At 42.2% G+C, this 26,339-nt stretch overlaps 1 protein-coding gene across 1 annotated transcript; it reads right to left on the bottom strand.

The window, feature by feature from the left end:
- Positions 1–8,396: 8,396 nt before the first annotated feature.
- On the bottom strand, positions 8,397–12,930 carry LOC101789180 (leukocyte immunoglobulin-like receptor subfamily A member 6). Its single transcript, XM_063254036.1, is given in 8 exon segments — positions 8,397–8,533; positions 10,591–10,912; positions 10,914–10,991; positions 10,993–11,045; positions 11,287–11,525; positions 11,907–12,100; positions 12,262–12,527; positions 12,897–12,930. Coding segments are annotated over 8 exon segments (1,323 nt in total).
- Between the last annotated feature and the right edge of the window lie 13,409 nt (positions 12,931–26,339).

The raw sequence follows: 26,339 nt of genomic DNA, 5'->3' as shown, positions 1-26,339 counted from the left end.
ACTGATAAAAACAAAAAAGACAAAAAAAACCATAAATATACATATATATGTGCACATATGTTTACATTTTAATCAGAAAGAAAATACTCTTTTGTAAAAGGCATGCTGAGGTTGCAAGTAATCAATTGAGGACTAAAACATTAAACAAGGTGCCACAACATAAAAGACACAAACAAAGGTTGCTTCGTGCACAGTTTGGTAGCTAAAGGAAATAATTTTTTACTGTGAACCTTGAATCTAATAAGCCATATGGATCCTGCAACAGAAATCAGCAGTGAGCCCCTAAGTTAGTAACAAATTCAAACAGGCAGACAATTCTAAAGTACAAAAATACTGAACATAAATATCTAAATCCCTTTGTCCATTTTGGGATCATAGAAGGAGTTCCTAGGAGAGAATGTTCTGTTAGATTTGGGGTAACCAAAAGGAGAACAATTAGAACAAATGGACACACAGACAGACATACAAGACAAAACAAGCTGCAGCAAAACTGGCCTTTGCTCAAAAATTGGTCAAATTTTTGGGATCTGGAGGAATTACCAAATTAATCAATGGAGCAGTTCCCCACCTGGGGCAGAGTCACAAATGGATGAAGTTCATCCCCAAAACTATACAAACAGACAAGATTTGTGCAAACAACCAATTGACTCTGTCCTCGGGAGGTCCCCGCTTCCCAAATTGAGGGTATCCCCTCCCCAAGAGTACAAACTGACCATGGTCCAAACAAATGCTCCAGAGTACTTACTTTCAAATGTTCAGAAATGAGTCTGGGGTCTTGCTCCCATCCCAGACAAGCCCCCAAATGTGATAGCTTGGACCTTGGAATAAAATCCAAGGAAGCAAGAAATTATAATGTGGGGAGTAAAGGCTTTACTTTAGGCCAGGCCTTAGCAACACAATCCCTGGGAGCCAATTTGGAGACTGTGTGCCTCACAGCTGAGGGATTAAGCTTTTAAAGCTAAAAACCACAGGAATGTTGTAATCCCTGACACAATTAGATAGCATCTGGGCCTTACAGAACTTCCTGTAATTTCCTCGAGGTTAAGCATTTCTTTTTTTTTTTTTTTTAATATTTTATTTAAAAGGAAAGAGAGAAAAAAAAGCAGAACAAAACAAAACAGTGTAAGGGTACAAGTCAAACGTATCCAGACTGTGTAACACCATTCAAGTGGATGAAAGCATTGTAGAGTATTTAGAACCAGCTAACAGAAAAAAATGATCAATGGTGTCTATAATATCTCTTTGCCTGTAACAATTTTTGTTTATACTACCACATACAATAAAATCCAGCGTTACAACATGATAAAATCAATGGAGACAGAAGAGCCATAGTTTGGTGTGGCTTTAAGACAAGATGGTATTAAATCAGCACTAGCAATTATTATGTCTTATTTTCTTCAAAGTAGCTGTTCATTGCAACACAGGCCATAATATCAAACAGCCCAGAATAAAGCCATTCCAATTAATGAGTGAAAATTTTATAAGGCTTCAAGGCCACATAATGGGGAATCATGGTTATCACACCTATCACCATGTACTAAATTAAAATCTAAATGGATCAAAGATCTGAATATTAAAACAGAAACACTAAATCCATTGGAGGACAAATTAGGTAGAAACCTTGAGGTTAAGCATTTCTTAAAGAACAGCACATTTTATTACAGATAGCCAGGTGAGGGGTAGGGGAGGGGGTTACAGGAAACTGAAACCTAAGGCTTTTACAGCTTTCTCAGGACATTGAAACTTAACCTAGAAAGATAGGAAGGGGGGGGGGGTTGAGCGGCGCATACAAAACAGAAATGAGGCACAATGGTTATAACTAGGCTATAACACTTTCTTGCATTCTTTTGTCAATATCCAGTCTTCTTCAGCACAGTATTTTTCTTACATATAATAGTCTGTTCTCTTCACTTAACAGTATGTCCTGGAACTCATTCCAGGCAAAGGCAACTTTCTACATTTTAACAGAAGCAAATTCCTCTTTGTGGAGCATGAGTTTAATTCAATGAACTTTTGGTGACATTTCAGCCTTCTTTCCAAATAGTCCACAAGTACAAACAGTGTTTCTATTAATAAACTAGGGGTATGAATTGTTATATTGTTGAAGATTATGTTTCTGTTCTTTGAATGTATATTTTGGAGAATACACATTCTGTTTTGGTGTATATTGACTTTTCCCCTTAATATAAATTCTCCAATGTTGCATTTCTGTCAACAGCACCAAGACCTGACTATCCTAATAATTACTAAAAGCAGTAGGTAAACAGTGTTCTGATTTTATGAAAAATATAATGTTGCACTTTGTTGATATTTAATTTTCTACTTCTCTTTGGTATAGGTAAATATGAATATCTTTTCATAGGCGAAGGTGCCCTTTTAAACCTATTAATTACACTTCATATCCTTTGCCACTTGTCTATTTTCTTAATAATTAAAATTGATGTGTATATGTGTTTGTCGGTCAATGTTACTTTCATATGTACTACAAAATTATAAATTTTGAAGTTATATTCTAATTAATAATATGATAATTGTATATAATTCCATAAACAATATATAATTTTCTCTCATGGCTTGGTCTTCTTTTCTGTGTGTACAATGTGAATGTATGTCTATTTTATGTTGCTCAGTTTTCAGTATTTTCTTGCTACCTCATTTTCATTTCTAATGAAGAATTCAAAGTCACTCCTTTTGCCAATGTTACGGTAGAGTTCACTGTATTACAACTATTTGTATTTGTACACTTGATTCATTTAGAGTTTAATCTTATGGTCTGAAGACACGTTTGTGAATTTAAACAGCAATTGTCTAATGAGAGCTGTTACTATAAAATGAAGAGCTTGGATTGTGATCTGTACATGATCAGTCATGCTGATATAGATATCCGTGTTATCCACTACAGGTAACTCAACCACGCATCCTGGTGCTGATGCTGAAGATGATGCTGACAGCAGTATGGATGTGGTGGTGGTGATGATGGTGCTGATTGGTGATGGTGGTGGTGATGACTGCAATGCAGAGATATGTAGTAGCTATTGTTGCATATGAAAGGGAAACTGTGAGACTTAAATGTTGGGGTTTTTTGCATCTTTTTAAATTAATGTGTATTGATTTGTAATAGCTAAATCTTGGAAAGCAACACAATGCCCATCAAACAAGAAATACATAAAAAGATGTGGTCTTTTTATACAGTGGACTACTACTTGACCATAAAGAAGGATAAACTTAAGACATTTATAGGTAAATGGATGCAGCCAGAAACCAGTGAAATAAATTAGACTCACATGTCTAAGTATTGTATTGGCTCCCTGGTTTGGGGAGCCAAAAGAATAAATATGGTCTAAAATACACGGTAGATATTGTGAAATGTGAAGAAATTATTCAAAAGAATAGAGAAACTAGGATGGGGAAAAAGAGAAAGGAAAGAAAGGAAAAGAAGAAAACAAAAACAAAATACAAAACAGTTATGCTGGTAGTTTCTCTTAGCTCATTGAAAGAAAAATTTGTGTCAATATTGTTTGGAGAATGTTTATGTCCACATCTTGTACTCTGATTATTTACATTAAATATAATAATATGTAATGTATTAACCATCATTATTCTCCTATTACTTTGTTATGAAGTTGTGCTTTCCTGTTTTCCATACAATAAAAATAATTAATGTGCATTGATTGTACAGATTAATGGATGTCACTCTGGCAGTTTTTTACATGCACATGAAACACTTTGTTAATTTTCACTCACCTATCTCCCCTTTCCTCACTCTCTCCACTAGGTTCACAATTTCTGATTCAATGTGTAAATATTTATGGTTTATATTCATCCCCCCATTCCTCACTGTTACACACCTGCCTCCCACCAATCCCTTCCTCTTCTTAATAACGGTCTCTCTTTTGAGTTTTTTCTTCTGCTTTCTGTAATTTTCATTGTATAAGTATTTCCCTTCCTTCACTGGATTGTTTCCTGGATTTTATTATTCTTTTTAAAGAGAATTTAAAGAGAATAAAACCCAACAAAATAAAGCAGAATAAAGTCAATCAAAACAAAACAATGAAAGTGACACAAGATTTCCAAATAAGATGATAGGAAATCAACAATAGCTACCATAATGCCTCTTGTAATCTTCAAAAGTGCTGCCCATACCATCAGACATAAATAAAATCAAACAAAACAGAACAGAATAAAACCAATCAAAGCTGAGCATTGAAGAAAACAAAACAGTAAAATGGAACAAAGCAAAAGTAAGAAAAATATTGGATTTCAAAAACAAGATAGAAGGAAAGCCCCCTAGTTGCCATAGTGCATATTGCTATTCTCTAAATCGATGCCCAGACTACTAGCTTTAGGCCTGCTAAGTCAATTGAACAATAAAAGCATTAAGTTTCTTTTGTACCTTAGTTGCTATCATCTCAGCCTGTGTTCTTCCAAATCAGTTAATTGCTTATTGCTGGGGTGCAGTAGTACAGAGGTGAAAGGCTGAGGGCTGGTGGGGTGATTCTTGTCTCCCAGTCCACACACTGGCTGGCATGTGGCAAAGGCAAACTGGCATCTTGTTTCTCCTCCTGGACCCCACCTGGCTGCAGCTGACTGTCAAGAAGGGTGAATTGGCTTCTTGGTTCTTCTTCTGAGCCCTGCCTGTCTGCCAGTGATTCATGGGAAGGATATATTGGCTTGATTTCTCTCCTCCCATGCCATGCATGACTGCAGCTGGCTCATGGGGAGAAAAAATTGGCTTCTTATTTCTACTCCCAGACCCTGAATGACTGCCACCAGTTCATGGGAAGGGCAAATTCACCCCTTTTTTTCTCCCCCTGGGCCCCACATCCATGCTGCTGGATCACAAGAAGGGTAGTCCTCTTGTTTCTCCACCTAGGCCCCTTCTGGCTGCCACTGGCTCATAGGAAAGGAGAATTGGCTTCTTGATTCTCCTCCTAGGCCTTGCCTGTCTGTCACTGGTTCACAGGAAGGGTGAACTGTGTTGTTTTCTATCCTCCCAGACTATGCACGACTGCTGCTGGCTCAGGGGAAGGATGAATTGACCTCTCCAACTTTATTGTACTAGTATCTTTTGTGAAGACAATTATTTTCTTTGTTTTTTCCTCTTCTACTTTATTAGTAGTGTAGAGTGATATTGTTCTTCACGTTGGTCTCTCACAGACCCTTGATTTCCCTTCTCTGTGTAGATGGAACTTCCTGGCTCTAGCACCTTAACAGCAGGAGCTCACGTGTCTCCTCTTTGCATCAAGGAGCCCAGCTCAAGCCAAAGCATGGGTTTGAGGAGGATCCCTTCAAGAAGTCAGTGTGTGGGTTCCAGGACATTCTCTGTCCCCTAAATGATTCTGAGGCCTCTTCCTAATCCTTACCATCAGCCCAAACCAGTGCCCCCAAACTGAGAGCTGAGGAACTGAGGATAAGAAAGGATATAAAGTGGTATGGTGGACTCACCTGTGGGTTCTTGCAGATCTGTTCCAGTTTTGGCCCTAGAAGAGATACCTCTGAGAATTTTTACCCCAATTCCCAAGCTGATTTTTGTCTCTTTATGCACCAGCAGCACCTAGGAGCCTGGGAAATGTTGGGAAGTGGCCTAGAGAGTGCCTGGACATTTTGAGTGGAGCTTCATGGACAGCACTGGGCAAGGGTAAATGGACAAGAGGTGGAGGGAAAGGTGGATATGAGGTTATTCTCATAAGGCATGGGCTAGAAAGGAAGACTTACTATATGCAGAAGTTGCCTGTACATATTGTTTCAGGGAACTGTTGGTTTTTATGAACAAAAACAGTCAGAGTTTACAAGGAGAACAATTACATACAGGGCACAGAATTTATAATATTATTTTATGATGGTCACCCAGAGTTAAATACAAGAAAGAGCAGAAAATCTGTCCATAACACTACAGATCTAGAAAATTCAGATGAGAACGTGGATCTCACAGCAATGTCCTGCATGAGTGAAGCTGGAAACCTAGAGCCTATGACAATACCTCTCATAAGTCAAACTGGAGGTCTAGAGCCCATGACAAGGACTCATGCAAGTCTGTTTATGAATTTGTGTTGGAAAGACCAAAAGATCAGCAGTGGAAGCTTGAAAGTCTATTGCAGCAGGATGAAGGATCTGTGCCAGTAGGTTGAGGGTTCTATATTGGAGCCAAGAACTTACTTTTTGACACTCAAAGACCAGGGCTCTCCTGAAAAGTACCACAGACATCCTCAGTGACAAGGAGGTCCTGAGCTCCTCCAATAAGAACAGTCGAATACACGTCAGCAAGCCAGTGTGACAATTTCTCCTTGAAATTAAATAGCACACATCTTCAAAACCAGGAAGTGATGCTCAACATAAGGACCAAAGCTTCCCCAAAGTGACCTGCAGCCATTCTCAGAGACAACATCCTGCTCTCCTCCAATGATAACAGCTGAATTCACATTGGGACAAGATCCTCCAGGAGAACCAGTGGCTCCAAACACCAGCAACACTTAGGAGAATTCACAATGCCTCCCTCTTCCTCTCCTCATCTCCTTTGTGCTGGCAACTTTCCTCAGGTGGGCCATCTACACTCAGCACCATGCTGATTTAATTCAGCTGTTGTTAAATTGACCACCAATTTTTAATTGATAACAAATAAGGAACAGGGAATTAAATGAGGAAAGATGGAGGTTTAAGGGAAGGGATGAGAAACAAGTCATATCATGTACATATACTGTTCCCCATGGTGACTATAAACTGCATGCACTCCAAACATGTACTCATAAAAAAAAAAACCTAACTCAAAAAATGAATAAAACTGGTTCTGAGCAAAGAGAACTGTGGATTTGACATAATTCAAGAAAGCAAACTTAAAATATTCCAAAAATGATAAATGAAAACTGCTCCACAGTAATTTAAAATATTCCAAAAATATTAAGTGAAAACTGCAGATATGATCAAAACACTATAATCCAGAGGAGGAGAAGATGGACTTACAGGAGCATGGAAATTGTGTGTTGAGAATCCTCACCCCAGACATAGTTACCTGGGATCACCTCAGCCTCCTCTGTCCTAGTGAAGCCTCTTCTACTGGTGGAGCCTGACTGTCCCCTGCTGGCCTTTTAGGTTTATGGAAGGGATGGGGCCATGCTGAATACCTTTTCCATCTCAGGAATGGTACTGTTTGGCTGAAGAATTCCCTCCCTAAGAGCCCTCAGTGCTGTGTACTGAAGACATGATGACCTTTCTCCACCAAGTCCAATTCACTTTCCCCCATCCATGCACAAAATAAAAGGGGGTGTATGGGAAACTAATCAGACACACGTTGAGAAGGATATGCAGAGATAGGGAACTTTTGGGGCCGCAAACATAAAACCTCTGGAATGCATGGTTAGAGATTAAAAGAGAGCCTGCAGGGCAAGTCCAAGTAGGAAGAAGACACACTGCCTGAAGGAATTCATGCTCTCACCTTGTGCTTCACATACCCCAATTCATTATTTAGATTGGCCCTGAGGTCAGCCTATAGCAGAGTACACTATTCTCCTCATGTCCCTAGGAAGGGAGTATTTACACCACTGCCACGGCAAATGTTATAAGCTTGGGCTTGGGAAGATGATTCTGTTCTTGAAGTGCTAGGGATCAACCCAGAATGTTCACACTGAGCTACAGCCAGAGCCCATTTTTCTTGCTTCCTTTGAGAGAAGATCACTTTAAATTGCTAAATCATCCAGACTGGGTTTGAACTTGCAATCCTCCAGCCTCAGCCTCCCAGAGTGCTAAGATTATGGGGCAGTAGCCTGCACCTGGCTAAAAATTTGTCTTCAGAGACCTGGTTCCCCAGTGTGGCATCCATCTGACACTTTATGTAGTGAGGTGTTGATTCCAAAAGATGACATTTCTCAGGAAACCACAAGGTGGAATTCGATGAAGAGTGAACAAGGGCGCAGCAGCAGAGTATTACACTTAGATTTGGAAGTTTGGGATCTACTTTTTACCCATTTATTCAGTTAATTCAGATCTGTTTTTACAGCTGTGTAGACAGATGCACTAGTAAATATCAAGGAATGCACAAATGAAGATGAAATGAATTACATAGAAGAGGCCTGGACCACGAGGCAAAATTTGCACAGTAACAAACCGGGCTAGGCCTTGGGCTAGGCATTGGGCTGGGCATTGGGCTGGGCCCTCCTCTGTTGGGGATGAGAAAAGAAGGGATGGTCAGGGAATGTCAGCTCTAGGAGGGAGGAAGAGTCACAGAATACTGGAGGAAGTGTCTTTCATACCCCCTCCCAGCCATTTTCCCTAACCTGAGGTGAGTTTATTCCTCTCAGTCCCCAACTTATAACCCCAGGACCTTTCAAGAACCTCTCAGAAACATTGGATTAACTCCCAGTCCTCTGTTCCTCAGAAGATGCATCATCCTTTGTCTCTTGTGTTCACCTGCTGGCTCCATCTTGGGGACTTTTTTGGCTGTGCCAAGCCTCGCATAGCAGAATCCCGAGGGCCACCAGGACCAGGCCAGTCATGCCCATGTGCACCCAGTTCTCCACTGTGTGATCCTGGGGGTGTGGGCCTGGGAAGAGTGGACAAAGAGCTCACAGAGTCAGGGAAGCCCAAGGTCACCTCTGCATTCCTGGGCATCCTCCCTCCCAGAGCAGCGCCTACTCTTGGTAGCCCAGCTCCACAGCTGAGAGCTGTGGGATCTGACTTGTTTTTGCTGGTGCAGTTGCCAGGAATGAGCATGAAGCAGAAGGATGGACAGGGGTTTCAGACCCCTGAGTCAGTGTCTCCCTGGGATTCTGTGTCAAATCCACTCCTCTTCTCCTAACTGTGACATGGTTCACAGCAAAGCCTTCCTGTGCTGTTGCAAATATATGCATGCAATTCAAGTGCATATCATTGTGCCAGGTGTGTGTGCATACATTGCAGCTGGGAATTTTGAGACAATGAAATGTAAGTAAATATATATCTACATGAAGTGAAAAAATAGTGTGTGACTTGGAAACAAACAAAAACTTGCATTTCCTGATGTTGATACCAATTTATCAGTATATAATCAGAGCCACACTGAAAATCCATTGAAGGGGACAGTGCCCCAGTAAGTTTATAGAAATCCATATTGATTGATCTAAACTGAAAGTTTCTTATATACACTTGGGTATTTTCAGTGATATAAAGAATTAAGCCCAGTGTGGAGTAGGCTTGTTATCCCAGCACTCAGGAGGCAAAGGCAGGAGGCCATTGAGAGTTCAAGACCAGCTCGGGCTACAAAGTGAGTTCAAGGCCAGTCTGAACTACATAGTGAAACCCTGTCTCCAAAAAAAGACAAACAAACAAACAAAAAAGGATTCAAAATCTCCTTTATTAATTATTGAAGTTGAAGAATTTTTTTAAATAACTAAAACTTGTATACTTTATTAGGAATAAAACATGCAATAAATTCTCAAGTAAGTGAAACGTTTTAATCTAGGAGCCTTATTAATAAAACAATATTGACAAGAATCTATGTAGTCAGACCCAAGGTGAGTGCAAAGAAATCTCAACAAATACCTACAAAAACACAAGGGCAAGAAAAAGAAAGAAAGTTACAAAAGATGACAAAGCAGTTATAAACCATTCACAAAAGGAAATACGAGCTTAACCTATGAATATTCTTGAATGGTAGTGGATTAAACTCTTCACTTAGATGTCTTTTAAAAAATTATTACAAGTCTTGTGGTAGAAAATGGATTTAATGAAATACCAAAGAAACCAATAACAAGACCCAACTGTGCACAGCGTACCTGACATATTTGAGAATACAGACTGAAGTCAAGGGGCAAAAGAGAAATTATAAGTCAGCAAAACTAGCTGGACTAGTAAGTCCGAAAGGCGAAAAGAAGTGAAGCAGGTTCGTACAGAATGATACAGGGTCTTCTCCAGAAACAACGTATAACAACTGTAAATATGTCCTGGAACACTTGTATAGTAATATATATGAACCAAATGGAAGACAGACCACAATAGATTAACAATAGTGGATTTAAGCATGATGCCTTTTAATATAACATATATCTTTGTTTCAATAAATTTTTAAAGTTCTCTTTTAATTTCCTTGTTAATCCATTGAATAGTTAGGAACTGGATCTCAGTTCCCATGTCTAAGTTTCTAAAAATACCAAAAGTCTTGCAGGTTTCAGATTTCTAGTTTTTTGCCAGCAAGGGTGAGTTTTTCTTTAAAATACATCAGAAGCAGAGAGCACAGTAGCTCTGAGCACACAAAGGCTGCAGAGCAGACGTGACCGGCTGGCAGGGATCCTCAAGGGAGCAGGTGAGCAGTGCGCAGCCTCTCTAGAGTCTCAGGTGTGCACTGAGTACAACACCCACAGATGACTCAGGAGGGGCAGGGTAACAGTGGCAGCAGGATTGTGTCTGCTGGGAGACGCAACTCCCTGTGTTCTGATGCTAACACAGGGACAGCAGGAGCCAGGCTGGGGCCTCCATCTTCAGTGCTGAATCTGAGAAGTCCCTGCACAGCTCACTCCATCCTCTCCCCTCCTCAGCTCTGTCTGTAGGGGAGGCCCTCCCTGTGAACCTCCCTTCTTGTGGCTTGAATCCTCAGTGTCCCTCAACTGTACTAAGAAGCAGGGCCCTGGGGCTGGGGATTTAAGCACCTGCCTTGCAAGCAGGTGGTCATGAGTTTGATCCCCAGTACCAATAAAAAGAAAAAAAAGTATAAAAAAAAGAAGCAGGGCCCTAAGTGTACTTTCAGTTCAGAAGAAATAGTCTCAGTAACCTTCTCTGAGACCATGAGCTCCAAAGGCTTACTGGGCAGTGACAACAAATATGGAACTGAGTCCTGAGAGCCATAGCACCTGTAGGTCCCCCTGAGGGCTGAGTTCCCAGCCGCCATGGAGAATTTGGCCCAGGACTGCTGAGCTTGGGACTCTGATCTCAGATGCAGAGGGGGATATGGCTGCCCCATCCTAGGACAGAAGGACAGTGTTCATTGGAAACCATGACTGACACAGAAGAGTCATGTTCTCTCCTGAGGGATACCATGTGTCCTGGCTGCACCAAGAGGGAGGGTGTGGCAGGGAGCTGTCCTGGAGACAAGGAGGTAGTGCGGGGCTTCTCCAGCTTGATCTGAGCTGAGGTCTCAGCAGGGCTGTCTCTGAGGACCCTCGCTCTCTGTCTGTCTCTCTTTCCTCTCACTTTGCCCCTCCTCTCCTCCGTCTCTGTCTCTCCCTCTATAAGACCCCAGCATCAACCTGGCCATCACCTCCTGGACTCCCCCCAGCAGGGCCAATGTAGAGTCTGTGTCCCTTATTGAGCTCTAGGTCTCACCTATGATCAAGATGTCCAGGGAGTCACTAGGTGATGACCATTCAGATGAAAGGCTGTGTCCACCATAGCATCTGTAGCATCTCCCATGAGAGCCACTTCAAGGACTCAGGGGAAAGTCAGCCTGACAGAGCCCAGCCTGGGGCTGCAGGCCAGGGTGCTAGAGGTCACCTGCCTCCTCCTTGGACAGAGAAAATCTGTCATAGCCAAGGTCAGAGTGACACTGGAGAGTCAGGTTGTGTCAAGGACCAGGACAGGACCATGCTGGTCAGGAGGGTGTGCTTCTCAGACATCTCTGGAGAGAGGATGAACCAGACTGAGGGGCAGATTCCTGACCGCCCCCCCCACCTTTCCTCCTTTCCTACTGTGCAGGTTTCCATGACTGTCATATTGAGGTTTCAAGCTCGGTAGATGTTGTGACCCAACTTGCGTCTGCAGACTTTTGTAGTAGGGTTCCTGTCATTAGTTAGGGGGTTCAAACATGATTGGCCAAAGAAAAGATTTTTCTCACCTGAGACCAGGATCTCCAGAGCATCACTGGACTCTAATCACACCAAAGATTTGTTCCAGAAAAAGCCATACCATCTGAATGTCCACATCTGCCTGGGGATCACAGGACCTACAGAGACAGGGCCTTGGCCTGCCCCCTGAGGCCTTGCTGTGAAACCAGGTCCCTGGAGAGCTTGTCTCCTCCTTTCTTAGTCACAATAAACCTGTGAACTCCCACCGATGAGTCACACCAGGGGGTCACATTCCCTCCTGAGGTCACCACAGGGCTGGTCAGGAATGAGAGGCTGGCTGGTTTTGTTGTAGACTCCTAGGAGAAAAGGAGGCAGCATGTGAAATGGACCCACACTTTCCACAGTATCCCCAGGGCTGGGCTGTGAGAAGTGACAACCTGGAGAGCAGACCCCTTCCTAAGGGCACAGCCTGGGGCTGGGACACTGAATGTCCTCTCACCTGTCACCACAGCTCCTAGAGTTCACTGTTCTCTGACTGGCCAGATGGCATTTGGTAGTAACAGTGATATCGCCCTGCATAGTGCACTGTCATGGACTGGATGGAGAACTTGGCCTTGTTCCTGGGCTCAGGTGAGGTCTGTGTGTCTGTGAATGCTGGGTTTCCTTCTCTGAGCAGATGGTATTGCTGGATTCCCAAGGTCCCCTCATACCCAAGGGTTGCAGGTTCCCTCTGTGGTATCACAGGTCCTGGCTCAGCCCAGAGCCTGGGTTTGGGCAGGGTCCCTGCAGGGAAATCACATCAAGACATTTTTCTTCCCGTCAGATCCCAGCTCTCAGCCACAGGACCCTCCAGACTTCCCAGTATCAGCCCACACCTGCTGTGCTCCATTTCTACTGCCCAGGAGTGGTCCCTTGTCCCCAGGAAGAGGAGGGACCCATGACAGCTGGGACACACTCACCTGTGTGCACTGGGATTCTGGGGCCCAGACTCAGCCCTGGAAGAGAGTTACCTGTGAGAGGTTTGCCCTAGACCTGAATAGCTCCTCTGTTCTCTGGAGCCTCCTGAGCTCTGGGTCACTGATGGACTAGTGCCTGACTTTTAGGTCAGGACCCTCCTAGACCACAGTGTCCAATCCTCTTTTCCCAGCTCACCCAGGCAAAGCAGGGTTGTGAGTGTTGGGGTCATGGTGTCTCCAACCACTGACCGGACTGTGTAGCTAGAAGAGACTACAATGCCTGGCAGGCCACACACACAAGATGTGGCTACTTCAATGTTGGGTCTCCAAGTTACAGGGTTTTTACAACAGCTCTGTACAGGAAGAGGAACTGCCCGCCCTGAGTCTGGCTGTGGCTTTCCCAAGGCTGAGGCAGGCCAGTATCCAAGTTCTTTTCACACAGAAATCAGGGCTCTGCTTCCCCATCCACTGTCTACCTGATCTGTCCTTACCTCTCTGAGACCAGCACACAGCAGAAAGTACCCCTGGAGCCATCCTGAACTGTCCCCTCCAGGAGCTGATCCCCAGGGCTGCTCCTTCCTCTCAGAGCCTCCCATAAGTCTCCTCCCTTCCTTAGCCTGTCCTGCTGCAGGTGGACAAGAACAGAGATACATTCAGCCCTGACTGTCAGCTCCCTGGAGCCAGTTGTGCCTCTGACAGAAGTTTATGGGCTAGGGAAGACAAGCCCTTGCTTTTTCAGACCTCATGTTACTGCCATTGTGTCCTCCTGCCATTGTCCATGCCACCCAGCCATGCCCACCGGGCACTCACCATGCACAGTCACAGTGCCAGGTGTGAGTTGTTGGTGAAGCTGAACCTCTTTTTCCCTGGACCCCGGGAATCAGACCTTTGAGGTCAGATGATGAGTGCTTCAGAGAAGGGGCACAGAAGGAACAAGATCAAGGCCCATGAACCACCTCGGCCTGTGCCCAGCCGCGCCTGGCCATCGGTGTGCAGAGGAGGAGCTGCGCGGATCCGGAGCGCCTGCAGAAGCCCCTTCCTTTGTCTGGAGGAGGAGGGATCCCGGGTTCCTGAGGCACCTCGGCCTGTGCCCAGCCGCGCCTAGCCATCGGTGTGCAGAGGAGGAACTGCGCGGATCTGGAGCGCCTGCAGAAGCCCCTTCCTTTGTCTGGAGGAGGAGGGATCCCGGGTTCCTGAGGCACCTCGGCCTGTGCCCAGCCGCGCCTAGCCATCGGTGTGCAGAGGAGGAGCTGCGCGGATCCGGAGTGCCTGCAGAAGCCCCTTCCTTTGTCTGGAGGAGGAGGGATCCGGGGTTCCTGAGGCACCTCGGCCTGTGCCCAGCCGCGCCTAGCCATCGGTGTGCAGAGGAGGAGCTGCGCGGGTCCGGAGTGCCCGCAGGAGGCCCTTCCTTTGTCTGGAGGACTGTGGATATCTCTGCAAGCAGGGAGGGATCACAGGCTCCTGAGGCACTGCGGTCTGTGGTGAGTACCCTAACCCGGCTGCGATCCAAGAGCTGTGGATCTACCAAGGGGCAGGTGCGCGCACAGTGTCCCTGAGGCCCAGATTGTCTGGAACCGCGGAGTTCTGAACAAGCAGAGGAGGGCCATTGGTTCTGAAGGCCCAATGGCCTGGGGTAGAGTGGTGCCAGAGTCTCAGTAGCTGCAAACATAGAAGGGGATTTTCAACAGATCCTGAGGAGGCTTTCAAATAACACTTGAAACACAGAAATATAGGAAAATGACAAAACGAAAGACCAAATTACAACCTCAAACCTCCAGCCCATCACAGGAAACCCTAGGAGAAATGTATTTAGAAGAAAATATATCCCATCCTCCTCATATATCAGAAACAATAGCTACTGAAGTTGACAAGCAACTCCAGGAAGCTTTAAAGAAATTCAAACTCGAAATAATATCCCAGATAAAAGAAGAAATGATAAAAGAAATGAAAGAGATTCTAAATATATCTAAAGAAAACACAGATAAAAAATTGGAGGAACTAAACAAAAAGATAGAATCCCTAGACGAGCAATATAAGAAACAAACAGAATACATAATGCAGATGCACAGAGATATACAGGAAATAAAAAACTCCACTGAAAGTTGTAAAAACCGCCTTAATGAAAGTGAAGATAGAATTTCAGACCTTGAAGACAGGATTGCAGCTAGTGAACAGGAAAGGAAAGATCTTTTAAAAATAACAAGGAATCAGGAAACAACAATTCAACAACTGCAAGATGATGCAAAGAAGAATAACATAAGAATGATAGGGATTAATGAAAAAGAAGGAGACAACATAAAGGATATCAAGAGGATATTTAGAGAAGCAATAGCTGAAAATTTCCCAAGCATGAGATCAGAAACTGACATCAGGATCAGTGAAGCATATAGAACTCCAAATAGTCATAACCAAAATAAAACTACACCCAGACATATAATAATCACCATCCCAGAAATCCAACACAAGAATAGATTATTAAAAGCTGTCAGAGAGAAAAGACAGATCACTTATAAAGGAAAACCTATACGAATCACAGCAGACTTCTCAGCACAAACAATAAAGTCAAGAAGAGCATGGAGTGAAGTATTCCAGATCCTAAAGCAAAATGATTTCCAACCTAGACTGATATATCCTGCAAAACTATCATTTAAAATAGATGGTGAAATACGATACTTCCATGACAAAGAACAGCTGAAGAACTTCATGAACACCAAACCAACCCTGCAAAAAATATTGAAAGACACTTTAGATACACAAAGGAAAAAACCACTAAGCAAAGCAAATAATTAAACAGAACAGAAAGATAAAGATGCAACAGCAGAGAGATAAGAATCCTACAATTAACCAACATTTAACAGTAATAACCATTAATGTAAATGGTCTCAATGCACCAATCAAAAGAAACAGACTAGCAGAATGGATCAAGAAACAAAATCCAACCATATGCTGTTTACAGGAAACCCATCTAACCCAGAAGGATATTCACAGACTGAAAGTCAAAGGATGGAAAACAATTCTTCATGCAGCAGGAATCGAAAAAAAGGCAGGAGTACCAATTCTGTTTGCAGACAATGTAAACTTTAAACCAACAATGACCATAAAGGATAAAGAAGGTCACTACATACTCGTAAGGGGAAAACTCCAAGATGAAGAGATAACTATCTTAAATATATACGCACCAAACTCCAGAGCGCCCAGTTATATAAAACAATTATTAACAGAAATGAAAACTCAAATTATCAGTAACACAATTGTAACAGGAAACGTTAATACGCCATTGACACGAAGGGACAGATCGACCAGACAGAAAATGAGTAAAGAAATAACAGAACTGAATCATGCCTGTGAACAAATGGGTTTGATAGACATATACAGAATGTTCCACCCAACAACATCAGAATACACATTCTTCTCAGCAGTACATGGATCATTTTCTAAAATAGACCATATATTAGCTCATAGAACATATTTAAACAAGTGCAAAAGAGCTGAAATCATCCCTTGCATGTTATCGGATCACAGCGCTCTGAAATTAGAAATTAACGATAAAAGATACTGCAAAAATCCCACAAACACATGGAAACTGAATAACACACTCTTGAGTAATCAGTGGGTCACAGAAGAAATTAAAGAAGAAATCAAACAATACCTAAAAGAAAATGAAAATGCAGATACAACTTACCGGAATCTGTGGGATGCAATGAAAGCCGTCCTGAGAGGAAAATTTATTGCACTGAGTTCCCACATCAGGAAAACAGAACGAATACAAATAAATAACTTGATGCTACACCTCAAACAGCTAGAAAAAGAAGAGCAAGTCAAGCCCAAAGCCAAAAGAAGAGAGGAAATTATAAAAATCAGAGCAGAAATCAATGCAATAGAGACTAAGAAAACAATCCAAAGGATCAACAAATCAAAGAGTTGGTTCTTTGAAAGAATAAATAAAATCGATAAGCCCCTAGCCAACCTTATTTAAAAAAGGGAAGAAAAAGCTCAAATTCATGCAATAAGAAATGAAAAAGGAGAAGTCACTACAGACCCAATAGAAATACAGAAGATCATCAACACCTATTTCGAAAACCTCTACTCTCAAAAGTTTGATAACACAGAAGAAATAGACAGTTTCTTAGAAGCATATGAAGTGCCAAACCTAGATCAAGAGGATGTAAAATTGTTGAATAACCCAATCTCGGTTACTGAAATTGAAAATGAAATTAAGTCCTTACCCACCAAAAAGAGCCCAGGCCCAGATGGATTCACTGCAGAATTCTACAAGAAATACAAAGAAGACCTAATGCCGACACTCCTCAAATTATTCAATGAAATTGAAAGGGAAGCAATCCTTCCTAAGTCATTGCTGGAAGCAAATATCACTCTAGTACCAAAACCTGAGAAAGACCCAACTAAAAAAGAGAACTATAGACCGATCTCCCTAATGAACACAGATGCAAAAATCCTCAATAAAATATTGGCAAATAGGATCCAGCAAATCATCAAGAAGATTATACACCATGACCAAGTGGGATTCATACCAGGAATGCAAGGATGGTTCAACATATGCAAATCAATAAATGTAATCCACCATATCAATAAAGCCAAAAGTAAGAACCACATGATCATTTCTATAGATGCAGAAAAAGCCTTCGATAAGGTCCAACATTTATTCATCATAAAAACTCTACAGAAAATTGGAATAGATGGTCTTTACCTCAATATAATAAAGGCCATTTATGACAAACCAACAGCCAGCATCATACTAAATGGCCAAAAATTGAAAGCCTTTACTTTAAAATCAGGCACAAGACAAGGATGTCCTTTATCACCACTCGTATTTAATATAGTACTGGAAGTACTAGCCAGAGCAATTAGGCAAGAAAGAGAAATAAAAGGGGTAAAGATAGGAAAAGAAGAAGTTAAGTTGTCATTGTTTGCAGATGACATGATACTCTACATAGAAGACCCCCTAAGCTCCATTGAAAGACTCTTAGATACAATAAATAAATTCAGTAATGTGGCTGGATACAAAATCAATACTCAGAAATCAATAGCATTCCTATACACAAACAACAAAACCACAGAGAGGGAAATAAGGGAAACTGGACTATTCACATTAGCAAGCAAAAAAATGAAATATTTAGGAATTACTCTTACGAAAGAAGTGAAAGACTTATACAGTGAAAACTATATTACACTGAAAAAGGAAATTGAAGATGACCTCAGAAAATGGAAAGACATCCCTTGCTCATGGATAGGAAGAACAAACATTGTGAACATGGCCATTCTCCCAAAACTCTTATACAGATTCAATGCAATCCCAATAGAAATACCATCAACATACCTTATAGATCTAGAGAAATCACTCCTAAGTTTCATCTGGAACCAGAAGAGACCTAGAATCGCAAAAGCGATTCTAAGCAGCAAAGACAAAGCAGGAGGCATCACAATCCGTGACTTGAAATTATACTACAAAGCAACAGTAGTAAAATCAACATGGTATTGGAATCAAAACAGAGCTGAAGATCAATGGAATAGATTAGAATATACAACCACAACTACAAACACACTCAACCACCTTATCTTTGATAAAGGAGCCAAGCAGGTTCACTGGAAGAATGACAGTCTCTTTAATAAATGGTGCTGGAAAAACTGGCTCTCCATTTGCCAAAAACTAAAGCTAGACCCATGTCTATCACCATGTACTAAATTAAAATCTAAATGGGTCAAAGATCTGAATATTAAAACAGAAACACTAAATCTATTGGAAGACAAATTGGGTAGAAACCTTGGAGACATAGGAGTAGGTAGAGAATTCATGAATAGGACTCAAACTGCACGGGAAATACTTCCCAGAATCAATAACTGGGACCACTTCTTATTAAAAAGTTTTTGCATGTCAAAAGAAATCTCCAGCATAGTGAAAAGAAAACCCACAAACTGGGAAAAGATTTTAGTGAACTCTCTCTCAGACAAGGGACTCTTGTCTAAAACATATAAAGAATTAAAAAAACTCAGACCTCCAAAATTCAAAGATCCAATCCAAAAATGGGCATCTGAGATGAATACGCAATTCTCAGATGAAGAAATGCAAATGGCAAACAAATACATGAAAAAATGCTCATCATCATTGGTCATTAGAGAAATGCAAATTAAAACCACACTGAGATACCATCTCACTCCTGAAAGAATGGCCAGGATCAAGAAAACCAACAACAACAAATGCTGGAGAGGCTGTGGGGAAAAAGGAACTCTCCTGCACTGTTGGTGGGAGTGTAGACTGGTACAGCCTTTGTGGAGGTCTGTCTGGAGGTTTCTCAAAAAGTTGGGATTGGAAATCCCATTTATTCCAGCTATCCCACTTCTAGGCATATTCCCAGAAGAACTGAAAGCATCATACCACAGGGATATATGTGTACCTATGTTTATAGCAGCACAATTTGTAATCGCCAGATCTTGGAAACAACCCAAGTGTCCATCAACTGAGGAATGGATAAAAAAGTTGTGGTATTTCTATACAATGGAGTATTATTCAGCTATAAAGAAGGATCACATTGAGATATTTATCAATAAATGGGCGCAGCTTGAGACCATACTCATAAGTGAAATAAATCAATCTCGCATGTATGAATACCGAATAGTTTCCCTAATGTAAATAATGATTCAAATATATAAAAATATGTGATAATCATGATTCCCCATTAGGTGGCCTTGAAGCCTTATAAAATTTTCACTTATTAATTAGAAAGGCTTTATTCTGGGCTTTTTGATATGGAAATATTTGAAGCTATAGTATATGAAGTTTTATCCAAATATTTTAAGGAAAAAGCCAGACACTATGGTAACTACTATTCTTTAAAAAAATTATTTAGCTATTTCTTATGTTTATTTTAATTAAGGGAAAAATTTAAAAAATTAGGATATATAGTAGTAACTCTTTTTGATCTCCTATTAACTTGTTTTGAAGTCCTGTAATACTCCCAAGATCTTGTTTTGACTGATTAGACTCTGTTCCATTCTGTGCGATAGTAGCAAATTAGTAGGCAATAAGATTCACAAAGATGCCCATTCTGGTTTGACTATTGTCTCCTTTGGAAGTCCTGTAATGTTCACAATGCAATAATGAATTTGAAGGCAATAAGATTCACAAAGATGCCCATTCTGGTTTGACTATTGTCTCCTTTGGAAGTCCTATAATGTTCACAATGCCTAAGTTTTATTGGTCTTGTTCTCCACTGTTTTGTCCAACTTTATAATATCTAATGAGATAGACAATTCCTTTTAAGGAAACAAGAGACAATGTTGATAACCATTGTTAATAACCTTGTACTCTGTTCTACATCATGTGCTATGTCTATCCTTGGTTTTGACTTACAGCTTTGTTTTGCCATATTTGACTTTATTCTCTCCCCCCCCAAAAAAGTAATAAGAACTAAGGAGTAATAAAATCCAAAATGTGTAAATTTTGTTGTAAAAAAGAGAGGGAGGGAAAAAAAAGAGCTCTAACGGATATAACAGCAAGTGTGTTTAGGGATGTTAAATAGCTGACTATATTAATGTTTTTGGATCATTGAACACAGCTGTTTGCAGTCTCTCTGTTTGAATGTCTACTTTGTATTCTTTGATACTGTGATTTGAGCAACTATTTCCAAGATGATAATATGTAATCTATTAACAGGTGATTTCTTACTGTTATGTTTTTTTTTTTGTAGTTCTGTATTATGTGTAACCTTACACTGCTTTGTTTTGTTTTGTGTTTTTCTCTTTTTCCTCTTAAATAAAAAAAAAAGGCCCATGAACCAATTTCAGGTCAGGGCAAATCTGCAGACAGGAGGGGACACAGGCTGAGGCCAGGGAAAGACCATGGTGTGGTCAGAGCTTCTTCTGTGAAGAGGAGCACAGAGAACTCAATCACCCAGAGTGTGGCCCCTATCCCTGATATTCCCTGGATGAATGAGTTTCATCTTTAAGGGGACAGAAAAGCTTTAACATGTACAGTTTCCTGGTTTCTGCAGAGCACTACCAGGTGGGGATGCCACGCAGGAGGACTGCACACCTGGAAACCAGTAGTGACTCTGGGGCTGGAGCTTGAGCTCTATAGAGAGCCCATGTGTGTCCTCTGTGGGAGTGTGGGTTTCCCCTGGAAACTTACACAGACCTGATCCCAGGAACTCATGTGAGGTGGAGCAGGCTGCAACTGGAAGGCTTCCCTCCCCATAGCACATGTGGAGGGCATGATGGTGCTTTCCAGCTCCCCTTGTGCCAGGGAGCCATGAAGAGCAGGCATAAGTGTGTCAGTGACTCAGAGAGGGCCTGCTGTCTGTGAGTCTGTGTGTCTGCCCGCCTGTCTGTGTCTGTCCTTCTGTTCACAAGGGCAAGTGGGGAGCTCTGCTTATGCTACACTGCTGTGATATCACAGAAGCTGTGTGACTGGAAAAAGACAGAGCCCTGCGGAGTATCTGATTGGTAAGAGTGGGAACAACAGAGGCCTCAGAAGATGAAGCAATGAGCAGAATGGGCAGCAGAGCCTGGAGTAGAACAGAGAGAGGCCACTGTAGTGGCACAGACAGGATGGCTTGGGTCCTCACTGCAGCCTGCAGGGTGCACAGGGCAGGGGATCCGGAGAGGGAGACTTGGCGTACAGGTGTTTGCTGCTTACCAGTGTGGAGGGGAAGACAGGACCCATGGCTGCTCCTCTTCCCACCTGGGTGGACTGAAGAAGCCAGAGGGCACTGAAAGCTGGGTGAGTTAGTTAGGAGGAGGCAGGAGAGGTACCTAGGGCTTCATGCAGAGCAAGGCCTCACTTCTGGGCTGAGCCTGTGTTCTTTTCCACTCTGCTCCAGACTCCCCCATCTTAGGAAAAGGCAGCACCTCCTGTACAGGCTCCCAGTCAGCACTGCTGAGCAGTCCTTGCCGCCTCCCCCTCTGCTGAAGACTGCAAGCTCCTTGCCTGACACTGGGCCCTCTCTGTGCTGCACACATGGTGTGCCTGTTTTCCAGGTAAGATGTGGGTGACATTTACCTGTGGCCACCTAGGGCATGTGCCATCCTATCCTTCTAATTCACACTTGGAAGATAGCAATGACCTCACCTCCCAGGGGTTATTTGGGATCAGCTCTTCCCAAAGGTGCTCAGTGCAAAGGGATTTCCACCGTGAGATGCAGACACCTGGCGGAGAATCAGAGGATGTGAGAGGCGTAGCTCAGCCTGAGTACTGCATAAGTACATGCTGTCCCTGAGCCTGATGGAAATGGGTCACCAAGGAAGGACACCTGACCCTAGACACCTAGGGCTTCCCTAGGGACATGGGCACTTCCTCCTGGGGTTAGGAGTCTATCAATCATCAGTACTTTCTATTATTGTCTTCTTGCATCTTGAATGCTGTTGAGGAAAATTCTGTGACCCAATATAGAGCCCACGGCCCATGGTGCTACCCCTCCTCTCCCTCCACTGCCCTCAGCTTTTGCTTTCTGCCTGTGAGCTCCCCTGTTCCTGGGGTGCAGCTTGGACAGGTCCCGCAGCACAGGATGCTTTGGGAAGCACACAGGACCCAGTTCATCATTCCTCTCTGCTGTGCAGTGTACCTGTGTCTCATGCTTCTTTGAGGGAACAATGTTGCATTCTATGAAAATCACAATTTCTGGCCCCACTTCAAAACTTGGACAAGTTCTGAGGCTCTGAACACAATCATATAGGTCAGGATCCCATGGGCTCCTAGCTTACATTAGATCTGAAAGATTTTAGCCATTGTAACTTCAAAAGCTTCTCCTCAGCCCCCTTCTGAAGTGTCCAGTTACATTTCTGTTATGTGGCTTCACCCCAGTCCACAGGTCAGCAGTCTCCTTTATTTTAACGCTTCCTCTCTCACTTTTGTCACCAAGAGTCTTGTGATGCCATCAAATCCAAGCAAGGAGGGGTCCATTCTGTAGAGAGTGAAGACAATCGTGGCTCATGCCAAGACACCATTCAGCACCCAGGAGTTCCTGGAGCGGGGCTGGAAGCAGAGGATGAGGGGTCATTGCCAGTGCATGAGACCTGGCCAAGGAGCCCTGATTGAAGCCACTGTCCCCTTTCCCAGATGGCACCTGTGGCCTTGGCTGTCCCTAGGCATAGCTCCCTCTCACTAGCAGCCCAGACCTTGATGCCCAGCCCAGTCTCACCCTAAATAAAAGGTCTTGTGTCAGGCATAGCTGGGAAACCAGCATCTGTGTTTGACGATAACTTAAAGGCCAAAGGGTGATCCCCATCCTATCTCCAGATTCCCAGGTCACAGCCCTACTGCCTGAGGACAATGCAGAGACTTCAGTGCCAACTTCTACACAGATCACTGCTGGGATCACCAGGTGCAGAGAGCAGAGCTGGGACCCTCGCTTGGCCACTACCCCCCAGATTCTCAACCTGGACCCTCAACTTTGGAGGAAGATCCAGTGTCCCCCAAAGGGATCTCGAACATGGGTGGCTTCATACTGTAATGTCTGAGGCTGACACAGGGTAGGGTTTGTGTGCTCCCAGTCTCCCAAAGTTCCTATGGGTCTATGGCAGACACCTGGGCAGAGCCACTCAACTGATTTGCTGAACTGTGCTGTAGTCACCCATCTGCCTCAAGAATCTCCTGGGAACCATTCTCCCATGGATGCCTCTCTGAAGGTCTCCAAAGACTCCCACATGCCCTTCTGACCCCAAGGCTCTAGCTGTGTCTCTACACTGCCACTGTGACTTTGTAGTCTTGAGCCGCAATGATGATGAATGACGGATGTAACTGGCATGGGCTAGTGCTGAGACTCTGGCATGGGCTAGTGCTGTTTGGAGCCTAAGAGTTTGCTTAACATTACTCTCACTCTGTATGTCTTTTGTTATATTTTCCATTGGGTGTTTAAAACTAAGACATTGTAAAACTTGTGTTAAGTAAAACTAATTGTTCTATTTATCTGTCTATCTCCATCATCATCTATCCATCCATCTCAAGGTCAGTGAAGGCTCCTCAAGGATTACTTATTATGTGAGGAGCCTCTAAGCTCCTCTATAATATTTCACTATGAATACTGAAGTGTAACTTGTCAGGATGGCCGTAGTTTGCCCATGTGGCTTCCCTTGGAAGTCTGGCAGGCTTTCCCTCTTTTGTAACCCTCCTTTGACCAAAAGGTACCCTTGTCGACTCCTGCCCTCTGGAGTCCAATAGTCTCCCTCCTCAGGAGGTTGAGTAACCCACTGGACCTGTCCCATTATACCTGGGTCATTGATGACCTTGGAGGCCAATGGCCACATTATTGCATGTTTTCTTGACTCAGTTCAGGTTTGATTCCCCAGCCTCAATTGTTGAATAACCAGAAGATCAGTTACACTATTGCTGAAGTGCAAAAAGTAGGTTTAGCTATTCTAATCTTGTATATTGACCACTTTGAAATATAAAGTATGGCAGAGAACTTTTATTTATTTTATCAGTCATAATCTTTTAGAAGCCAAGTTCCTGCAGAATGTCAATAGATAACAGTTGCAAAAGATGTTTAGGGAAAATCTGAAATGAAATGTAGACATTTTTGTAGAACAATTATAATGACATTATTACACTGGAAACATCAAGTTTTACAATTATCTCTGAAATATATTGAAATGTTCACTTTGCTAATTGGTTAGCTTTGTTCAGGTATTAAATACTAGAGGACATAAAGCTCTCATCTAAATTTGCTATCATTAGTAAATATCCTTTTAGGCAGAATGTACTTGTTTATAGATATATTTCATAGGTTATTATTTCCTCATTATTAGAGGGACTTTACCTGGACTGTATAATGTTTAGGTTTATATAACAATTAGAACACAGTAATATAAAATCACACAAACATAAACCTGAAAAGATTGACCATCACAAACAACTGTATTCTGGAGGTTATTAGCAAGACAAGAGATTTTTCCAGAGCTCTGTGTCTTTGAGACTTGTGTACTCCCATCTGTCTTGGTTTGACCTCCAAACTGGGAACAGCTATCATTGTATGAACTGAGCTCATTGTCTTGCAGAGCTGAAGAATGAAATTGTGGACAGAGAAGGTTAAAGTGGAAGTGCTTACTGGAAATATGAGAAAAGAACAATACCCAAGGTTAGGAGTCATTTCAGAAGAGGGAGGTGCCCCATTTTTCTACTTTTTAGTTGTGTAGTCTTTGTAGCATATCCAGTGGTAAGCAAAGTATTCCAGTTGAACAATATTAAAACTTTGTATGAATACTTAGAGTTATCTGTGTTTGTATATATGGATATACAGTAAAATGCACATAATTACAGATGTGTATATATGACTTATGTATACATGTATAGCTGTATACATATTTTAAGCAAGAAAACTAGATTCAGAATCGAAAAATTTAGTTCCAGCCTATTTTAACATATAAATTTTATCAATAAATGGCAGTGACTCTGATGTGATTACAGTAGTATGTATGATAATATGAAATAAAGGCAATGCACCCAACCCAACTTCTTCCTGTGTACACTTAACTGTTACTTGTTCTCTGTTTTATTGCTGCATGACTCCAGCACATACTAATGGCACTCAATGTGTGAAGCTGCAACACACACATCACACATTTGATTCATGTTTCACCCTTTCCACACCTCTCCCTTCTTCTAATCTTTCTCCAATTCTTGAAAAATTTCTATCTCCTTCTTTTTATGATCTATTTTTATTTTGTTCTTTAATTACTTATACTTAATGTCACTTTTGTATTTTACCTTAAACATGAGATAGTTTTATTTCCTTGTTTGATGCAATATTTAAACTTTGGGTATGATTTATTTAACTTAAAATTCTGATCTCATATATTCAATTTTCTAAAAATAAAACGAATTTGCCTTTTTAATGCCAGAGTAATGCTCCATTGTGTGTAAGTGCCACATTTTTGTTCTGTCTTTTTGTTTCCTATTAATTCTTTGGTTTCCTTATATGTGAGAAAACACGGGATTCAAGCTTGTGTGACTGGTTTATTTTATTTAGCATTGTTTTCAAGGTACATCCCTTTTCCTACAAATGTTTCAAATTAATACTTCTTAAGAGAAAAATAGTATATCATTGTATGTATCACCTTTTATTTTCTAGTTTTTTGTTTCTTGGTGTTTGGAGACAGGGTCTTACTAAGTAATTCAGGCTGGCCTTGAAATCAATAGGAAGCCCAGGCATCCCTCAAATTCAAGGTGCTCCTTGTACCGTAGCTTCTGCTTTCCAAAGTGTTTGAATTTGATATATGCCACTTTTCTGGTTTTTGATGTTATGTCTTGGGCAGCTGAAATTCTGTTCAAAAGATTTTTGCCCACACGTATGATTTCAAGCATTTTGCGTACCCAGACTGCTAGGAGGTTAAATGATTCTGTTTCACTATTTATATTTAAAGGCATTTTGATTTTAGTTTAGTACTTATTGAGGGATGTGTCTCTCACTGACCTCCTGTTCGTATGTAGCCAGCTCTCTAAGGCCCATTTGCTAAAGAGGGTGACTTTTCGTTCCTGTGGGTCAAGTAAGTCCAGCAGAGGCATAGAACTCTCCTGTTCACCTGGGGGCAAGGCCTGGCTCCCTGGTGGTCCAGTAAGACCAGCGGAGGCAAGGAACCCCGCCTTAGGCCAGCGAACTGTTTTCTATGCCTGGGGCCCAGGATCCGG

Source organism: Cavia porcellus, unplaced genomic scaffold (assembly GCF_034190915.1).
Source record: "Cavia porcellus strain 051 isolate PalLab524CR breed Dunkin Hartley unplaced genomic scaffold, mCavPor4.1 scaffold_7, whole genome shotgun sequence".
NCBI classification, from domain to species: domain Eukaryota; kingdom Metazoa; phylum Chordata; class Mammalia; order Rodentia; family Caviidae; genus Cavia; species Cavia porcellus.
This window is presented reverse-complemented; position numbering and strand designations above follow the sequence as displayed.